The sequence below is a fragment of the Saccostrea cucullata genome, unplaced genomic scaffold (assembly GCF_032062105.1).
Source record: "Saccostrea cucullata isolate Sc308-1 unplaced genomic scaffold, CSIRO_AGI_Scuc_v1 ctg4209, whole genome shotgun sequence".
Lineage (NCBI taxonomy): Eukaryota > Metazoa > Mollusca > Bivalvia > Ostreida > Ostreidae > Saccostrea > Saccostrea cuccullata.
This window is the reverse complement of record NW_026918583.1, coordinates 27,728-46,843: the sequence shown is the minus strand read 5'-3', so window position 1 is coordinate 46,843 and position 19,116 is coordinate 27,728. Positions and strand designations below refer to the sequence as shown.

General features: G+C 33.2%; 1 protein-coding gene across 4 annotated transcripts in view; it reads left to right on the top strand.

Moving 5' to 3' along the window:
* Positions 1-19,116, top strand: part of LOC134268200 (histone deacetylase 8-like) — a 74,401-nt gene that overhangs the window by 33,200 nt on the left and 22,085 nt on the right. For all 4 annotated transcript variants that reach the window (XM_062750405.1, XM_062750393.1, XM_062750399.1 and 1 more), the window contains one exon: positions 18,769-18,910. In XM_062750405.1, the coding sequence (XP_062606389.1) occupies positions 18,769-18,910 (142 nt within the window). The remainder of the gene's footprint in view (positions 1-18,768; positions 18,911-19,116) is intronic.

The following is a 19,116-nucleotide window of genomic DNA, read 5'->3' as shown; positions in this document are numbered from 1 at the left end:
GGTGATTTAATCATTTGGAAATTTTCATTTGGAAATGTATATATACATACACGACATTTTCAATTATATTCAACAAATTCTGTTTAAATAGAGAAAGTGAAATTGTTTACTAGTATACTTGTAAACTGTATAACGCGGTCTTTGCTTTAGATTATGCCTAACATGTGTGCTGTGTGGCAACTAGCTGCAGAACTGTAGCTCTCCGAATGACAGACAGGAGAGCTACAGTGCCACCCATTGAAAAAACTGTATATTTATTGCGTACAAAAAAGTGCGCTCAGTTCTGGGGTACCTGTAAAGTGCGAAATGAAATAGAAACGAAACGAAACGAAACGAAATGAAACGAAATGAAATCTGCCGAAACGAAACGAAATCTACCGAAACGAAACGAAATCTACCGAAACAAAACGAAACCTACCGAAACGAAACGAAACTAAACCTACTGAAACGAAACGAAACAAAACTTTCAGAATGTTTTTCAAATCATGGTATATATATGTACATATAGTTATAGATCATGTGTAACTGCATATGGTCTATTTTTACTTCATATGAAATTTATAAAGTTCAAACACCACAGGCAATTGTTTCGCTTTAATTAAGTTCATTCATAGGCGTTGGGAGGAAATTGAAAGTAGGGGAGGGGGGGGGGGATTGACCAAACCAAAAAGGTAAACCCAAATTTTCAATGCCTGTATAATATATATCTTTGCAAAAAAAATGGGGGGGGGGGGGGCTCACCTTCCCCCGCATCCGACGTTTATGTCATATTTTTTAAATATAACACCAAATAATTTACCTTCTTAAAAATGACATCGTTCGCTTCGAGAGATTTTTTCGTGTCAGTTAAATTGTTTCGGAATTGAATACTAAATACTCGGAAATCTCTGGTTTATCCTATGTTTTAAGATATTCGCAATACAACAGTACTGTGACTTTATTCCGACCTGTACATAAACGAGCCTTTACATGTAACACGCCAATTTTGATAGATATGTTGTATTTAGATAAACGAGGGCTGAAAATAAGAGTAAGACATAAAAAATAGAAAATACTGCACATATTGAAATTATACATGCAGTACGCTGTTGCATATTTGCAGCTGGCAAACGTGTAAATAAATCATTAGAACGAGAAGGGAGCATAATTTATCGGTAATTAAATTTTATATTAACAAGACTACTGCATGAACTAAATAAATTTTATTTGAAGTAAAATAAAAAGTCCACATGCAGTTAGTTACACATATATAATTATATACTAGTACATACCTTGATTTAAAAATCAAAGGCCTGAAGGGCCTGCGAGTTGACTCGCTCGAGTCAATTGAGCTTTTTCATACATATGGGCACCATACCTTAATATATTCAGTTTATTTAGCATCTTAAGAGATTGAATATTATATGTCTGATCCATGTTCGGTTCATAAATAAAGTGTATATTGCTTTTCCTTTATATATACAGGTTGGTACTAATGGCCTTCCATATTATTTTGACTGGATTCTATAATGAATTTCAGCACATTAGCTGAAGTGGTCAGTGTTATGGGATAATTAGGTTAAAGATTCCCACTGCAAATCTGGATTCTAAAAATAGATTTTCAACAACAACTAGCTGCAGCTAATGAGAGCAGCAGATGTTTGTGTTAGGGAGTATTCTAGGTCAATTATAAATAAACTTCAGATGGGAAGATTAGATCCGCCTAACATGCTTGAACATATATTCATACGCAGTAATTTTACATCATACAGGTATTTAATCAAAAATTTCTTTAAAAGCATATGAGGCAAAAATAATGTTACAGTATGGAATTTTATACAGTTTTTACCTCTTATTTATACAATCATTCAAACCAAAGCATTTTTTGCTAGAACTATTATATTTGGTGTATGGATCACCTTGATGAATGCGTGAAAAAATTTATAGCTCTGAAACGGCTATGTCGACAGGGAGTAGCTCGCTACGCGAGCCATATCAAAAAAATCATTTTGATAGTTTTGTTTCGACATAAATCAATGCTCATTATCCTCACTTTTTTAACATTCCAGAAATATTAGACTTTTAAATAGAATGGGTCCAGACTCCATTTTGAAAAAAACACAGTGGGTTTACTTTTCCGTAATATAAGCACAAAACTTAGGATAGAAACCTGACCCATTCATATTCAAAAATAATTTTTTTTGGCTGGAATCGTTTAATATTAACGTACCCATTTACCATTAAATAAGTTTAAAAAAACAATTTTCAATCAACATTTCTTACAGTACAATTCTATTATATGAATCAAATATGTTGAAGATGACATTACCGAAAAATAATTGTAGAAAAATCAAACTTTTTCGTCATAGAGAGGGTGATTGTCCTTGCCTTATACACTTTCTCTCTCTCTCTTTTATAAATCTATGATAACGAGATTATAATGCAACTTTAGTAATATTTCACCTATTTTCACACTATCATCAGATATCAGAACTTAATGCTAAGAATCTGAAACAGAGTCTATGAAAATTAAAGAAATTCAAAAAACATATAGTTATGGAAATTAATTGATTATCTTTGATTTTTATGAAAAAAAAAATCGGAGAGCTACAGTTCATGTGCATGACGTCCTTGCATTTACTTTTGATGGTAGAATATATAATGCAGGCATTCATTATATCTATTCATATATTCGAAATTTCACCCTGTATTAATGAGAACTAAGAAAGTTTTAGGCATTTAAACTTTTAGCCAATCAGATTGCAGCACACGTGCATGTGCGTGCGTTCATGATATTCTTATATATCATGCTGTAGATCTTTATAATGTATGACTTTGTTCAAAGTTTCAAAGGATTTTGTCAGAAAACAAAAAAAGATATAAAGAATTTAGTTTCCATTTTCAGAATTAAAGGTTTTCTGAACATTAAAAAGAATATTAATCAGAATTTTCTTTCCCTTTATAAATTACGAGATACACAGTATATTTACTTCCATAAATGAATCTGTAAAAATGTGTAAGTATTTCAGATTTAATATATAAAGTTGCTTATCATTTACTATCGAAAAAATGACTGGTCCCCCTTTTTTTAGAATATCGAATTTTACCTTTCGCATAAAAACGTACTTTACACAGTTCGTGTTTCTTTTCTTCAAGTGAAATGCATTCTTGAAAAGCTGATGTATGTCTGGTTTCGATGTATATTTTATGCAGCCAACATTTACTTGAAGAACTGATAAAGTTTGAAAGGGTATCGTTTTTGTTCGATTTTTATCCGACTATAAGTTTTCAAAATATTCTCGGCTATCGTCTCCATCATTTAGACGTATGCCTTTTTCACACATATCGAAGCAGTTTGATGATCAAGACCAATTTCCATTGTTTTCTTATATATATCCCTCCTGGCCCTGAAATCAAGATCATCGAAAATTTCGTTTGTTTATACTGTCATTTTGGTTTGTAAGATAATTCGGCCCAAATGCGCTTCGTGTAGATGTCAAGTACGAAAGTACTTAATAATTGATAGAAGAGTAAGGAATATTTTGAAATTTAGCTTTTTCGCAATTGAGGTAAGAATTTGGAGGAATAAATCCAGAAACTAGCGCAACTTTTTTGCGCAATAAATATACAGTTTTTTTTTCAGTGGGTGGCACTGTAGCTCTCCGGTCTGTCAAATTATTTTTTTCGGAGAGCTACAGATCTGCAGCTAGCCCTATATGTGACTGCCGAGTATTTAAGACAAAATTTGCAGCTCTCTGTCGGCAAGAGATGGCCTCTCCATAGGAATGAAAAATTCTTGAGAGAATCATCCCTATCTACCCAGACTTTTCAGTTGGAGACCAGGGAGGGGGTGACCACCATTTTTCTAAACATGTTCAACAAAAGACTAGTTGCCCCCATCCCCTCTCACTTTTTGTTGCAGTGTAGTCATATAAGGGTCATGTACTTTGGCGTATGGGTAAAATTTGTTACTTAAAGAAGTTGAATCCCACCTTTTACCCAATAGAGTTTTTGAGTTTCAAGTTGTTTTTTTTTTTTTGGTTTGTCTATTTTTGTTTTCTCCGGCCTCCCCCTTTTCAAAAACAGTGCTACATCTTTAAATTCTATAGGTGTATTCGCTGTAAAATTGAAAATATCAAGACGATATCGCACGTTTCTTTTTCTTTTTGCTTAAGGAATATTTTTTTTTAGTTATTCTGGTGTCAAATACTGCGCTTACTAAAGATATTTCTTTATTGAAAAGTGATTTTCTTTACAAAATATTAATTCATATTTTCATTTTAAAAGATCGGGAGAAGTTTCTGGTATGACCCGGTCTAGCCTGGTTCCGCACCCCTGGCCTTTGCAATTCATTGATTCAAAATACACTAGCTTCGTCCCCAGAATCACGCGACTGCGCGTGAGCAGTTAATATCGTAAAATAAAATTCAGTTCAGTTGAAGGTCCGAAAAAAAACTCAATGCATATACTAATAATTATTAAAATATTTTGACATTATTTATCAATAAAAATTGATTTCAATCATTCTACAAAAAACTTGAATAGAGTTATATTTTTCATCTCGGAACTCCTCGGGTGGCTCGTCGAGGATTTGGCTGTTCTTTTCTTTTGTTTCTGCTTAAAAGCAATTCTTCTTGGTTTATGCATAATGAATCCGTTACTTTGTTCTCACTGTTTACAACATCCCATGTTTCATCTATTCTTAAAGCGATTTTCGCCGTATTAAAAAGGTTATTTCAAAGAATTTTTATGGCCATTTTAGGATATTTTTTTTTTTTGCTCAACTCTTCAATGTACTTTTTAAGCAAGAATTTTTATAGAAACTTTCTCATATATCAAATCTAAATCAAATTACAAATTTCAATTTTCAATAATTTTTTAAAACGCCGAATTCCAAAGAAATAAAGTTTATTTTACTTTTATTATGCAGACTATCAAAATGGCCGTAGGAACCGGGGGGTGGGGTAGGGGTCCCTATAATTTTGCCGCTATTTAAAACACTGTAGAAAACATAGCTTATATGAATGTTTGTGTTTTCCTATAATGTTTAATACATGTATTTTTTCATTTCATTTTATATTAAAAATCCAGATATAAACCCGGCTTACTTGATCCACGGATCAACGACTGAGCTGTACTTATCTGAGCCATAGATACGCAACCGACCATTAGTGTTATGGTTCGAACACATGTACTTGTGGACAGCCCCCCCCCCCCCCCCCCCCCCCCCCCCCCGATATTCAACCCCGGGGCTTTTTGGACATTTTTTTTTTCAAAAATTATATTTATTACACTTATTCATCATGTGTACAATATAAAAAAAATCCTCGAAACCCCTAAACAACTATACATTATAAGGGTATTTATTTGTGGAGCGATTGTTTTGGGGTTTTGAGGATTTTTTCATATTTTCACGATTAATAAAAGTAATAAATATAATTTTTGAATAATATGTCCAATAAGCCCCGGGCTGAATATCGGAAGGAGGGGGGATGGTCCTGTCCATAAGTACCTGTGGGTTCGAATCCACCTATTGACACACTTTAATATTTTCAATCTTTTACCCCGTATAAACAGTCAGTTATTTGCTTATTAAGCAGTTTTTGCATTCTATTTCTATTTTATAAAAGTCATTGAAATGCAGACAATAATTCTCTTAAATTAAACACAGTCAAGTGGAACCATATACCTCAATGTGAGCACACTTTGTTTGAGGACACGTATCATATTAACTTAGTGTTAAGCGTACTGGATACAGGTGTCAAGGGCAAAAAAAAAATTATGCCAAGTGCCCCCCACCCCCTCCCCCCTGCCGGACGCCCATGATTTAAAACAGGGTAAATAACTCTGTATTCAGTATTACGTTTTTGGCGTAGCACTAGCTAGAACCCCCAGTTTTTCTGTGCTGAAAGTGACTGGTTAATGACCCATGCAGTGATGCACAAAACCGTTCACCATGCAGTTGTATTACAAGCTAGCTAGCACACAGCAGAGGGTGATTAAGGATCAAAGGGTGCATATGCTACTATAGCAAGCAAGCGTGCAAAGTGTTAGGATAAAAAGATATGTGACTAAATTAAAGATATGTGACTACATTAAAGATATGTGACTACATTATATAGCAGTGAAACATTCATGCATTAGACACACAGAACAACAGCTACAAACTACAATAAATGATTCTTTCTATATCTATTAGTATTTACATTACATCAAGATGCTGGTTTCGAGATACATTACTAAACACACATCGAGGAGAAATTTGAAGATTTGCGCGGATACTGTATGGGGACGACCATGTGATTCTGAAGGGGGTGGGGTAACAAATTTTTCCGAGTCATATTACATATAATTCTTTTACAGATTATCGATTTCTAATAAGATTAGGACATATTATTTATTTCCTTCTTCAACGAAAGAGTCTGACAAGCAATATATATATATATATTAAAAAATAATAAAATAAATGAATAAATGAAAATAACAAAATTAAAGTCGAAAAAAAAATGGTGGGGGAGATAATCAAGGAAAGATTATTTTTTTATTGTCAATCTAGGACAGATTATTTATTTTAGACAGTGCCTCCTTTACTTTTTTCCAGATACCTTAACCATATCTTTTTACTCTATGTCTATAGAAAATGTCCCTGAAACCTTACCTCCCCCCCCCCCCCCCCCCGTAACACACACAAAGCCTGACAACCTTTTTGTTTTCTTTTTTAATAGTAAAAATATGGGCATATGTATGAACAGAAGAATGTGAAAAAACCTGACAACCCCCCAACCCCAACCCCCCCCAAGATATTCAAATTTGGGCAATTCTTTTTTTTTCTTCGTTTTAATGTTATTTATTTATTTATTTTTATCAAGTTTCATGTTAGTTAAAATTCTATCCTCTCAAAAATGATGTTATATGCCTGTGCATTTTTTTTGATGTATGCCTATCAATTTTCCCTGTCACTGCAATTTAGAGCGTGACGTCACCAAAGCTTACAATCTCAAGATTTGCACACTAAATATGCACCTCTTAACTAGAGGTGAAACAAGTGGGCGGATCATAGATCTTCTAATTTTAAAGACCGATTTTTGTACTGAAGACTTTCCAGCTTCGCTTTCCCCTTGTAATATTTAATTGCCTGGTTAAAGTAGAACATTTTACAAAAAAATTAGAGTACGTCTGATGAACAACAAAGACAGGAAACCTTATATTACGCAGAATGCTCAATCGCCATTTTGCTCTCCACTCGGACTTCCTCGGATGACTCGTAACTCGCACATGGAGCCGAGGATTGCCGATTGGAAAAGTTCGGGAAAACAATGTACCCGTGACGTCATTTTTCACAGCGTGACGTGGAGCAGAGGTAGTCTGCATTAGGAAGTTGCTGGAAGTTGGTAGTGTTTACATCGCCGCGTTCTTTGGATTTAAATGTCACGATTGTCAAAAATAATGGTAAATGTTTGCAGTGTGCATCGAGAATACGAATCGGTATGTATTGTTCTTTGCTGCGATAGTATTTCTAAGTCTTCATTCATGGACAGCTCGACAGCGTTGTTGACTATGTTCAACAGATATTTCGGACTCGGGAGTAACTTAAGCGATTACGGTGGGATTGTAGCTTATTTAAAAGACGGATCGTTTTGAAGGATTACTTAATTTTGCCGTTTATACGAAGGAAAATGCAAAGATTAGCGAGTAAATATTGAGGCATGCGCAGATGGGTTAGTCTATGCGATGCATGGAAATCTGACTAACCCCCGAGAGTAACGCATGCGCAAATGGGTTAGTCCATGCTGTGCATGGGAAACTGACTAACCCCTAAAGCATAACATCAGATTCACTACACAATACCAAACTATTGAAGAAAAAATAATTAAAAAAAAAAAAAAAAAATGAAAATTTGAAATTAAAAGAGAACAGAAACATGAAAAAAAATATTTAAAAACAACAACTTTGCAATATTTCATTAAATTTATTTGGTACCCATATATACACTTACCCACTTAGTCAACATATTTCAGTTAGATATATTTGGTACCCATATACACACTTACCCACTTAGTCAACATCTACTACAGTGGAAACTGATATTTCGAGAAAAACTAAGGTAACATATAGGCACTACACCTGAAATTATGATTTACTTGAATTCCGAGATAAATAATTATTCCGAGATTAAATAATATCCTGTGAAACTTATGTGGATTCTTCCAGGGGTAGTGTAGGTTTTAAATTCTTAAAATCATGACTTCCTGTGGAGACAATAGGTATTTTGGTGAAGAACCAGGATTATGACTTCTTCAGAATCACTTAGAATCATCAAACTTTGTCAGTTGATGTGTTTTGGATTTTTTCTTTTTCAAATGAACTGTAAGACACGGTGCTTTTTGGTTTTAATCAGCCATTTATGATGATACAAAATTTATGATAAAATTTCCAGAATTGTGAAATATGTGCCTCCATATTCACTGGTTCCTGTGGGGTGGGGTGCATAACTAGTTAAAAGGTGAAAATGCATTTTATCTTTATTACTCTGATTTTCCTCTGGGTATTAAGTAACCATTATGTGTATAGTTATGATACGCAATAATGCCTCCTTCAAAATTTTAAATTTCATGGCCTTTGATTTAAAAGCAATTAAGTTGTTGGAAAGTCAGGTGACCTATAAGGCCCCTGGGCCTCTTGTTAAATTTCATGTTTTTCTCAAGAAAAACAAAGCCATGGTTGGTCATATTTGATAAATAGGACAAATCATAGCTTTGTTTATAATGAGGTATTGAAGATTTAAGTTTGTTGAAATCACAACCCTAGAAATTTAAGGTGGGTATCAGTATCAAACTTTAATCCCCTCCTAACGAAGAAGGGAGGGCATATTGCTTTACTGCTGTTTATCAGTCGGTCTGTTTGTCGGTACCCCATCAGTTTCCATTCATTTTCTTTGTAAAGGTAACACACATATTGAAATAAAAATTGGTATACAGATTTAACATAACAATATCTTGGTCGACTTCTGTTTTGGGTATGATCAGACCATTTTGGACAGAGTTATGGCCTTTGGGCTTATTTGGTGGAGGGGGCACAAGTGTTTCACAAACATCTCTTGTTAACATACATAAAAATATACAGGAAATCTTCTAAAATCTTTTTAAAATTCACAAGAAAATCTAAGCCATAATTAGTCATACATTTATTTGTATGAGGCATCCTAAGGTAGTGTTGATTCAAATTTGTTCAAATCATGACCACTGGGGGTAGAATAAAATTTCAATCATATAATGGAAAAAGCCACAGTTAATCAAAGAAAAATGTGAGCATTCTTGTTTAGTATAGAATCAAGGTATTAATTTAAATCATCCCCCTTTAGTGCTAGGTTGAGACGTGGCTGTCTTATGCATTTAAATTTTCAATACTAAATTGATTTTTGCTTTTTCCTTAGGGAATGTGGTCAGGTGAGTGATGTAGCCAATTAATGGGCCTCTTGCTTAATTCCCTCACAGGTGATATATAAATTGCACAACGAGATGTTGACATTAAAGAAAAGAAATTACATTTTACCTGTTAGTTCAATATGGCTTCCTAAAGACTGTCCTTTTTATCTTCCTCTTTCTAGGTCATGGGATTTAAATACATGTCAATATATAGAACTTTAAATAGAGGGTTATCGTTCAAAGAGTATGTCTTGCAAATCAGACAGGAAAGGCCAGTCCAATCTTTCAAGAATTCTTTTTAATTTGGACAAGTGCAGGTATTAAAGAAAACTATTTTTAATTAAGTTCAAAGGTGTGTGAAATTCTCCAAATAGGATATAATCTAGTTAATGAAAATATAGTAAATTTAATCAAACTTGAAAAACTTAAAAGTGGCTGAACAGCGCATCTCATCAAAACACGCTTGTAAAATTTTTCTGATAGGATTTGGAATTTTTATGCCCCCCTACGAAGAAGGGAGGGCATGTTGCTTTGCTACTGTACAAGGGTTGTTCGATATGTATTGTGTATTGTACGATATCTCAAAAGCATTCCATTCAAATAGTCAAATGGACATTACATCCTTTCAAAGTATTCTCTGTGATTTGAAATACACAATTTGAATCTCTGAATCCATTTCTAATATGCGTCACGGTACGCTGATTTAGGTATACCTTTGAGGCACTGACTAACAGCTGAGCCAAGGGCCAGTCGGGACTGTATCAACAACTAGATTAGAACTTTTTAAGTTTTGGAAAAGGAAAAAGTAGCATGGTGCTAGATCTGGAGAGTATGGTGGGTGTGGCAAGACGGTAACCTTCTCAGAATTCAAAAATAGTTTTACAAGTTCAGATGTATGTGATGGAGCATTATCATGAAGAAGGCGAACATGCCTAAATCCCAACACAGGACGTCATTTCTGATAATATTTTTTGAGCTTTTTCAGAACAACATCTCGGTTATACCTACCTGTAACACTTTTGCCATTCGGTACCGGAATTTGTACGGCTAAACCATCACAAGGGAAGAATATGCAATTAAGGACCTTCTTTGTGCTCATTGTCCTTTTGGCAACTACAGGCCTTCTATCGTGTTTTGTTAGCCATAACTTGTTTCGAACTTTTCTTACTGGTTTGAAATAGTGAACCCATGTTTCGTCACCAGTAACTATGTTTGCAAATTGTTTTTGATTGAAGTTTGGAAACATTTTTAGCAGTTGCTTAGCGGTTTGTATTCGTACCTTTATTGGTCATCTGTCTATATATGGGGTATCCATCTGGCAGAAATCTTTCATACTTTCAAAATACGCTTCAAAATGAAATGCACCCGCAGTAGCAATATGCCAACAGTTTTGGCAATATCACGAATCGTGTACCGGCCAATTATTTCCTTGACTTTTGAGAAATTTGTCTTGCCTGATACAGTCACAGGTCGACCCGATTTTGCTGCATCTTTGAAGAACTCTGTGCCAGTAAGAAATTTCTGTCTCTACCTACAAACTGTCTCCACTACTGGACGAAAAAAGTGCTGAGAATCCCAAATTTTACTGATAAAGTTTGATAATTACTGATACTGTGCTGTTGTTGCTGATAAATACTTATATTTACTGTTATTATTACTGTTGTTGCTGATATTTTTTGTTGTTTCTGATAAATACTGATAATTACTGTTGCCTTTTACTGTTGAATCTGATAAATACTGATAAATACTGTTGAGGTACTGTCGCTGCTGAGAATTGCTGATAATTACTGTTGAGGTAACTGTCGATGCTGAGATTTACTGATAATTACTGTGGTCATTGTTTTTAACCTTGTAATTGGTTTAAAATAAAACAGAGGGTTATAAAAACCTTCAATTATTACTCTCTTTTACTTGAATTATCATGGCAAAATTTTCATATTTTTTTTAAATGTTCTGCTTAATTGTGGCAAAATTACATGTCATTGACTGTATGTATGTATGCTGATCTCAATTTCTACATTACGTTAACGTGAACATTTTGACAATAATCAAATGAATTATTAATAGAATGAATATATAGAAATAGAATTAATAAAAAAAATTAACGGCAGAAAAAAATGGAATTTTACTTTTGCATAAGATCTTATTGAAAGATAAACTGTAAATAAAAAGAAAACTATGCTATCTTAAACAAGATCCATCGCCGCCTTTCCCGACTCCAAGAAAATTATGTAGGGAGATCGGTGATCTTTATTTTTCAATAATAAGAAAAAAGTTCTTAATGGATGGGAAAAAAATCGGGATAAAAAAAGTTTCCTGCAGGTTAGAAAAGTTGGATTTGTTTCGTTTTCACTAGGTCAACTGGTCGAGTTTGGACAACATTTTGTTTTTGAAGGCCTTTTTTCTCGAAAACAATTATATTTATCTTGTTAATTAAATGTTCAGTTTTTTGGTCTCTTTTGTCGAAATATTTGAAAATTTGCTCGGAAATTAGAAATTTTATCCCTTTTAAAAAGTAACTAAGAGGTGAAAACAGGTTTGAATATGTTCAATCTGTGGGCACTGATTTTAATTAATAATTTATTTATTTATTCATTTATTTTAATGTTATGTAGACGTTTGTAGATCGTCCAAGAATTAAACTCCTCCACATGTACATATGTACAAGTACACACTGTATGCATGTGCAACCGGCAAATGGGGCGAGCTGATTAATAATTAGAGGTTAAGAATCCCTAGTACAAAGGTACATGTATTTAGTTTGTCTTAAAATTTAAATACAAAATCATTTTTTATTTAATCAGTTTTGAAATCTCATTAATTTTTTTAATTAATTTAATTTATGGAATGGGAAATAAGAACTGAAATGAGACTTAAATTTATATGTTACTATTAGTATATGATCAAATTAATCGATTTTAATTTTGCATGGTAAAAAGTTGAAAGGAAAACACCTTTCAATTGGATTTCAATTGATCAGAAATCGGTGATCGACCTGTGATTTGGCTGTATTGTGTACATGTCTTCAGCCCCGGGGTAGAACGGGGTACAACTTGTATATTCCATGCAAATTGTAGTGGTCAGCGTAACAATGGGCACTAATTACCTATTGTTCTTCGTCTGCGGCGACCGCTGTTTTCAATAAACAAACTACCTACACTGTACATGTACTCGCTACTTTGGAACAATCTTAAAGTTTATGGGCGCACGAAAAAAAAAATCCATAATATTGAATTTGATGACGAATAAAATTGATAGAAAAAATATTTAGAATAGAACACTTTGGTACTATAATGAAAAAAAGATTTATAAATGTACATCATGTACGTTGTACAGACTTATTTTCATTATTATTTAAATTCTCAAAGATCTATCTTCTTCAGTATTTAATTTCATTTTTTAGTTTTACGCATATTTCTTCAATAAATCAATCATTTATTTGAATCTTTTTACCATTTTACTTTAGTATACATAGACCACAAAAACATATAAAATGTATGTGATTTTATACATAACAGTATAGGTCTAAAAGGCATGCGTGAATAAGAAACTAAACCAAAAAAAAATTGTAGGTTGCTATAAATGCGAAGTAAGGGAATTTAGACCGGGGAGTATATTTTGTTTATCAGATAAAAGAATATCCCGGGGGAGGTGGTCACATGTATTTTCAATTCTGAATCTCTGCTAACGATTGTTTGGGCCCGGTAAATACGTAGACGAGAAATTGACTTCACTTTTTAATTAAAAAAAAAGTGTGCAAAATAGACAATCAAATAGATAAAAAGAGAAAGATTGTTTAGTGAAGCACTTTTTTGAAATAATATTAGCATGAATTGTTCCCAATTCAGATGCAGGGAAATTCCACTTCGCTTAATCCGAGAAAAAAAAACCCTTAAATGTATGGGTTTTGAATGTCAGAAACATGACGTTGTGTATCGCACTCATGAATAAATCTTATAATTACTTCAGTTCTGAAATTTGTATGGTTCATTGCAATTGATTCTCTAAAATGATTTTATTCATGCATATAAAAAATTCGATAAGTATATAATATCATAACTTGCATGACTTTTAAAACACACAACTAAAGAACAGACCTTGCCCTATCGGCTATCACTTAATTGTAAACGGTATTTCACCCTCTCCTTTTTGTGCTACAATCAAGTAAAATCATATAAATAAGCACAAAGTCTGTACTGTACGTTTATACAACGGTCTCGGACAAAAATGGAATTAAAAAAAATTATAATCACTGCACAAAATTCTAATTTTACAAAAACGCAAGCCGTAACAATATCCCTATGGCAGAATGTACTAATAATTGACCCGATTCTAAAACGAAAGTAGAACTTTTACACGTGGTTGACATTATGTTCAATAACAACAAGCACGTTTGCATTAATGGAAAAAGTTTATTAAAGTTATGATTTATTTTATTTAGTTTTTTAACTGACTGACCGCATATAACATGTTTAAGGAGTGGCGCATAATATTAGAAGTCATATGCCCATAGACTTAAAACTGTATACAATGAAAAAAGAATTAGCCTAAAGAAAGACGTATATTTCATTGACTGAAAATCACACTGCATAAGATTTATGTCATGTAGTGTACAATCCCTAAGCCTTAACAAATAATTTAAAAGAGAGTGAGAGAGAGAGAGAAAGCTAGAAAGCGACACGATATAAAATTCGCAGGGAGGACATCGGAGAACTACAGCGCGCTGTCTACATAATATATAAAAAAAATAATTAAAGATGCTTCAATTTAATTATTTAACCCTGTCACATTCTTCTATAAAATAACAAAGTGTACGCTTCAAGACTAGATTTTATGAAAAATATTTAATACTGTCTTGTTAAAATGAGAGCTTAATTTAAATTAAAAGTAATTGGAAAGGGGGGGGTGTTTTCAACTTAATGTGCTCATGCATTTTCAGTTCTCCACACGGTAAAATAATTTGATATTTACAACCATTGACTGTATTGAAGTATTAAAGAAACCCACAAAAAGCTTTTGATGACAGTACACATACATGTGAGAAAAAATATGAGATGAGATTTTTTTTTACCTTTATGAACAAAAATTAAACTTTTTAAAAAAGTATTTGGGAAGAAAAACCACTGCAAATACAACAGAATAATTTTCCTCAGATAATGTCATCTACGTGTAAGGACAAATTTAAAGAAAAAACATACACATTTATTAAAGCCTATGTTAACATTGTGGTAAAAAATTATTATAATGAAATTAATATATGAAAAATGAAAACAAATTAATAAAATGTGAATTTTTTATTTAGAATAATTTATTTTGTAATCGACTGTAATGAATTTGTTAAAATACTTTAAAAAAACAAAAACAAATAATCATTTCTCAGGCTATTTTAATCCATTCCCAGGTTAAAACAATGACCACAGTAATTATCAGTAAATCTCAGCATCGACAGTTACCTCAACAGTAATTATCAGCAATTCTCAGCAGCGACAGTACCTCAACAGTATTTATCAGTATTTATCAGACTCCACAGTAAAAGACGACAGTAATTATCAGTATTTATCAGCAACTTACAACTAAAATTATCAGCAACAACAGTAATAAAAACAGTAAATATCAGTATTTATCAGCAAGAACAGCACCGTATCAGTAATTATCAGACATTATCAGTAAAATTTGGGATTCTCAGCACTTTTTTCGTCCAGTAGTGCTCATAAGACACCTTATCAGACCCATAAACTTCCCCCAGTTTAGTAAAAGTCTGCTTTATCGAATTACCGAGTTTTGTGCGAACTTTTATATAAGAGCTAATTTCTTCAATATTCTAACCCGTTTTCCAACCTTTTTATAAAAGAGGTCAACGACTAGCTCTATTGAAATGACGATTGTTTTACAACCATGTGTAGTTGAAGATTTGTGTTTATACTGTTGGCAAGGTATTGAATAGAGTTATCCAGGCGTATAAATATCGATGAAATCGTGCAAGGCGTTATCGTGCTGTGGTACAATACACAATACATATGGAACAACCCTCGTATGTCGGTCTTGGGTTCATTTAGTTTCCATACATTTTCTTCTTTCAACTAAATGAATGAAATCTGGTAAACAGATACATCAGGCCAAAGACTGCTTTGGGTACAATCTCGTCATTTTTGACAGAGTTATGCCCCTTGGAATCAGAAAAATTCCACTTATTTGCAGTTTCTGTTCATTCTCTTCACAGAGGTTGCACATACTGAAATGAAATTTAGTATACAGATTTATCAGCTGAATATCTAGGTCAAAATCTATTTTGGGTACAATCGCACCATTGCTGTAAGAGTTATGCCCCTTGTACTTAGAAAAATTTTACTTATTTGCAGTTTCTGTTTATTTTCTTCGGAGAGGTTCCACATGTTGAAATGAAATTTAGTATACAGATTTATTAGCTGAATACCCGGTATATAGGTCAAGTTCTGTTTTGATTACTAATCGTACCATTGTTGTCAGAGCCCCTTGTACTTAGAAAAATTCCACTTATTGCAGTTTCTGTTCATTTTCTTTGCAGAAGTTTCACATATTGAAATGAAAGGATGAGGTGACTTGCGGCCCCTCGTATATGTCTAAATTTAACTCAAATTTTTGTATGTAACTAATCACTGATACGTGTACCTTTATAGAATACTATATTTAACAAAAATAGAAACGTGATTTGAAAGATATAGGTCTTTTATTGGGGTAGGGGTAGCATGTTTACATCCAATTCCCATTGCATTTTAACCCCACCCCACTCTTCGAAGCCCTTAAAATATACGAGCGCAGGTAGGTACAATTTTCTCCTTTGACTGGTCACTGTATTTTATTGAAATCTACCTATATGTGAAAGGAGAAAATTGTACCTAACTGCGCTCACATGCTGTTTTTTATAAAATCGTAAAATCTAGTTGGCCTTTCCCATTATAAACAGATCAACGGAACTAGAATTTCTGACGTAAGAATGAATTCATATGCTAATCGGGACACAGGCGATACTTTCTAACTGACCAATCAGCTAAATAAAATTCGGTACGAGTGAGTACCACAAAAATACGTGGAAACATGCTTGAAATTTTACTGCTTTCCGATATCTTTTTATGCATTTGAGTCACAGATTAGACACGGATCTACATATGTACTATTTCCGAGGGCACAGTAAAATTTATATACAGTTACAAACAATTGATAAAATTTACATGATATACATTAGTTTAAAGTTTTGTAGCGTGTTTGGTGAGCAATTCGCTAGGTCTACACGTATATTTTCCTGAGTATCGTTGAATACAAGTTTCAAGTGCATTTCTTGTCCTAAAAACCGTAAATGCTGAAAATCCATGCGTATTATTAAGTATGAACAGCATTGGCTGATCATTATAAAAGTTTGAAATGTAGAAAAAGATAACAGGTAGATTGACCTAAACCACATGTGTGCGATAAAATGTAAACGTAGAAAACCAGCATGTTTTGTTGTTCTGTCATCGGATTGGACAATGACTAAGTGCGAAATAATAACAATAGCCATATAAGGTCTTCTCGGACACGCATACCCCTCTATTGTACTAAGACTCGTCCATTCTCTTCTCATAAAAGAATATATTTGCACAAACCTGGCCGAATTTAGCTGTGGTAGGGTCTAAAAAAACAAAGATAATGCAGTATTCCTTGTAATTAAAATGTGCCTGAACTAATGAAACTATTCAAAAGGTGTCGTATTTATTCACTCATGTTTGAAAACTACCAACATCGTTGTAGATTAAAGGGGGAGGAAATAAGCACCTCCTTCAAATTTACCTGGTCTTAATACCCCTGTCAATCATCTGAAATTAAGCCTGGGATTGGATACTTTGATTTGATTGACATTTAGTTTGCTGCTGTTGTGTATATCTTGTGTACCTGTCTGGAGATCATACCGACCATCGAATTAACTTTAAGGCTTTTGATGCCTACCGCACATGCCAACGTGATAAAGAAGCAATCAGCAATTTTCTTTTTCAATTCATAAGAATATGTCATAAATATAATGCATCTGTCAAATAATTAAATAAATGACAAGAAAAATCATTGCTATATAATATATATTATATAAATTTAATTTTAAAAGGGAGGATTTCATATCACGATTACAATCGATATTTCTAATTTCCGTGTCAAAACATGAGCAAATGTACATTTATTCCTCCATTAATTAACATGATTAATAAAATAAACCTACCTGTGTTTGAAGCTAAAATATGGAATTAAATAAAAATTATTCTTTAAAACAAGTATGACAACATTGTAATATTGTTCATGAATCACGCGAATTTCTGTTTATTTAAATAAGACAAACTTGTACGTGTTGCTTTACTTCGAGACATGTTGACGCACTCTCTACCATCGGCGTTATGGAAAAATCAAGTAGGCTTTATCTTAAAAAGATATTTATGTAGACAATAATATTTCAACTTCAACATTTTATTCTCAAAACATCGTTTCTAAGTTTCATTTTTATTTACTGAGAGACTGTTTTATGATTCACTTTCTTCTTTCGTTTTATGAAGACAACATGTAATTTGAATTACTTTCCTTTTTGTCGCCAGATTACAACGGCAGATTTTGGTGCTAAATGTTTTTTCGTTATACTTCATTGAGAAACACACTGTATATTAGAATTGTCGAATTATAAAAAATATCAATTATTTTGAAAGAAAGAAATTGAGAAGGATTCTGTCTGCTTCAAAAAATGCTTTATTTCACATTTTAATTTATGGGCTAAACATGAGAGAAAAAAACGGCCTCAGTTTACAAAGTTGTAGGAAAACGCATACGGGTAATACACTCAGGTAACATCCTGTGTATATAGGTAGTAATCACAAGCCAGCGTCGTTCCCTCGGGGCTTCTCAGCTGCTTCGATTAAGCTCCACCCCACACCAAACTTAACTGAGGAAAACCGTACGGTTGAAAACCTAGGCTTTTAAATATAATTCGTCATGGAAAAAGGGGCCCCAGATAGCAGTTATGTCACATCATCCTTTAGTATACAAATATTCTAAAGAATGATGAATTTCAGTCATTTCAGAAACTAAATTTTATACAACTAAAAATCGTCATTTAATTTTTAAGATTGATGATTTTTAGCTTCACACCTGAGTGTTTATAGAAACATATCTTTATTGTTGTTTTGGAAAGTACATGTATATGTATATTGGAACTGTCAAGTCTTGTATTTTATTATCTTTTGACTTTTGAAAGATTATTTTGTCTAAATTGACTAAAAACAGAAATTAGGAAAATTAAAGGGCTTAGCATTACTAGTATTTAATTTAACTTTTAAAATACACTTCTTTGACTATGATTTTCCTCCTATTGTAGCCTATGATTGCCCGATCAATCGTCACGTTTACACATACGCTTCATTAACCAGTGGGGCGTCACTAAGGGCGGCTGAATGTCTGCTGGAGGGACGGAGTCAAGTGGCGGTCAACTGGTGTGGGGGATGGCACCACGCTAAGAGGTAAATACACAGAAGATGGAGCTGTTTTATGTAGTGTTTTTGTGAATTTTAAAAGTGGGAAATTGATAAGTCATATGATTTGTTTGTTTGTTGTTTAGCATCCTTCTTGAGAATTTTTCACTCATATGGAGATGTCATGCTTTGCAGGAAGAGATGTACTTTTTTTTCTCTGCTAGGCATGCAGGGCCACCAAGCTTGATGGATCT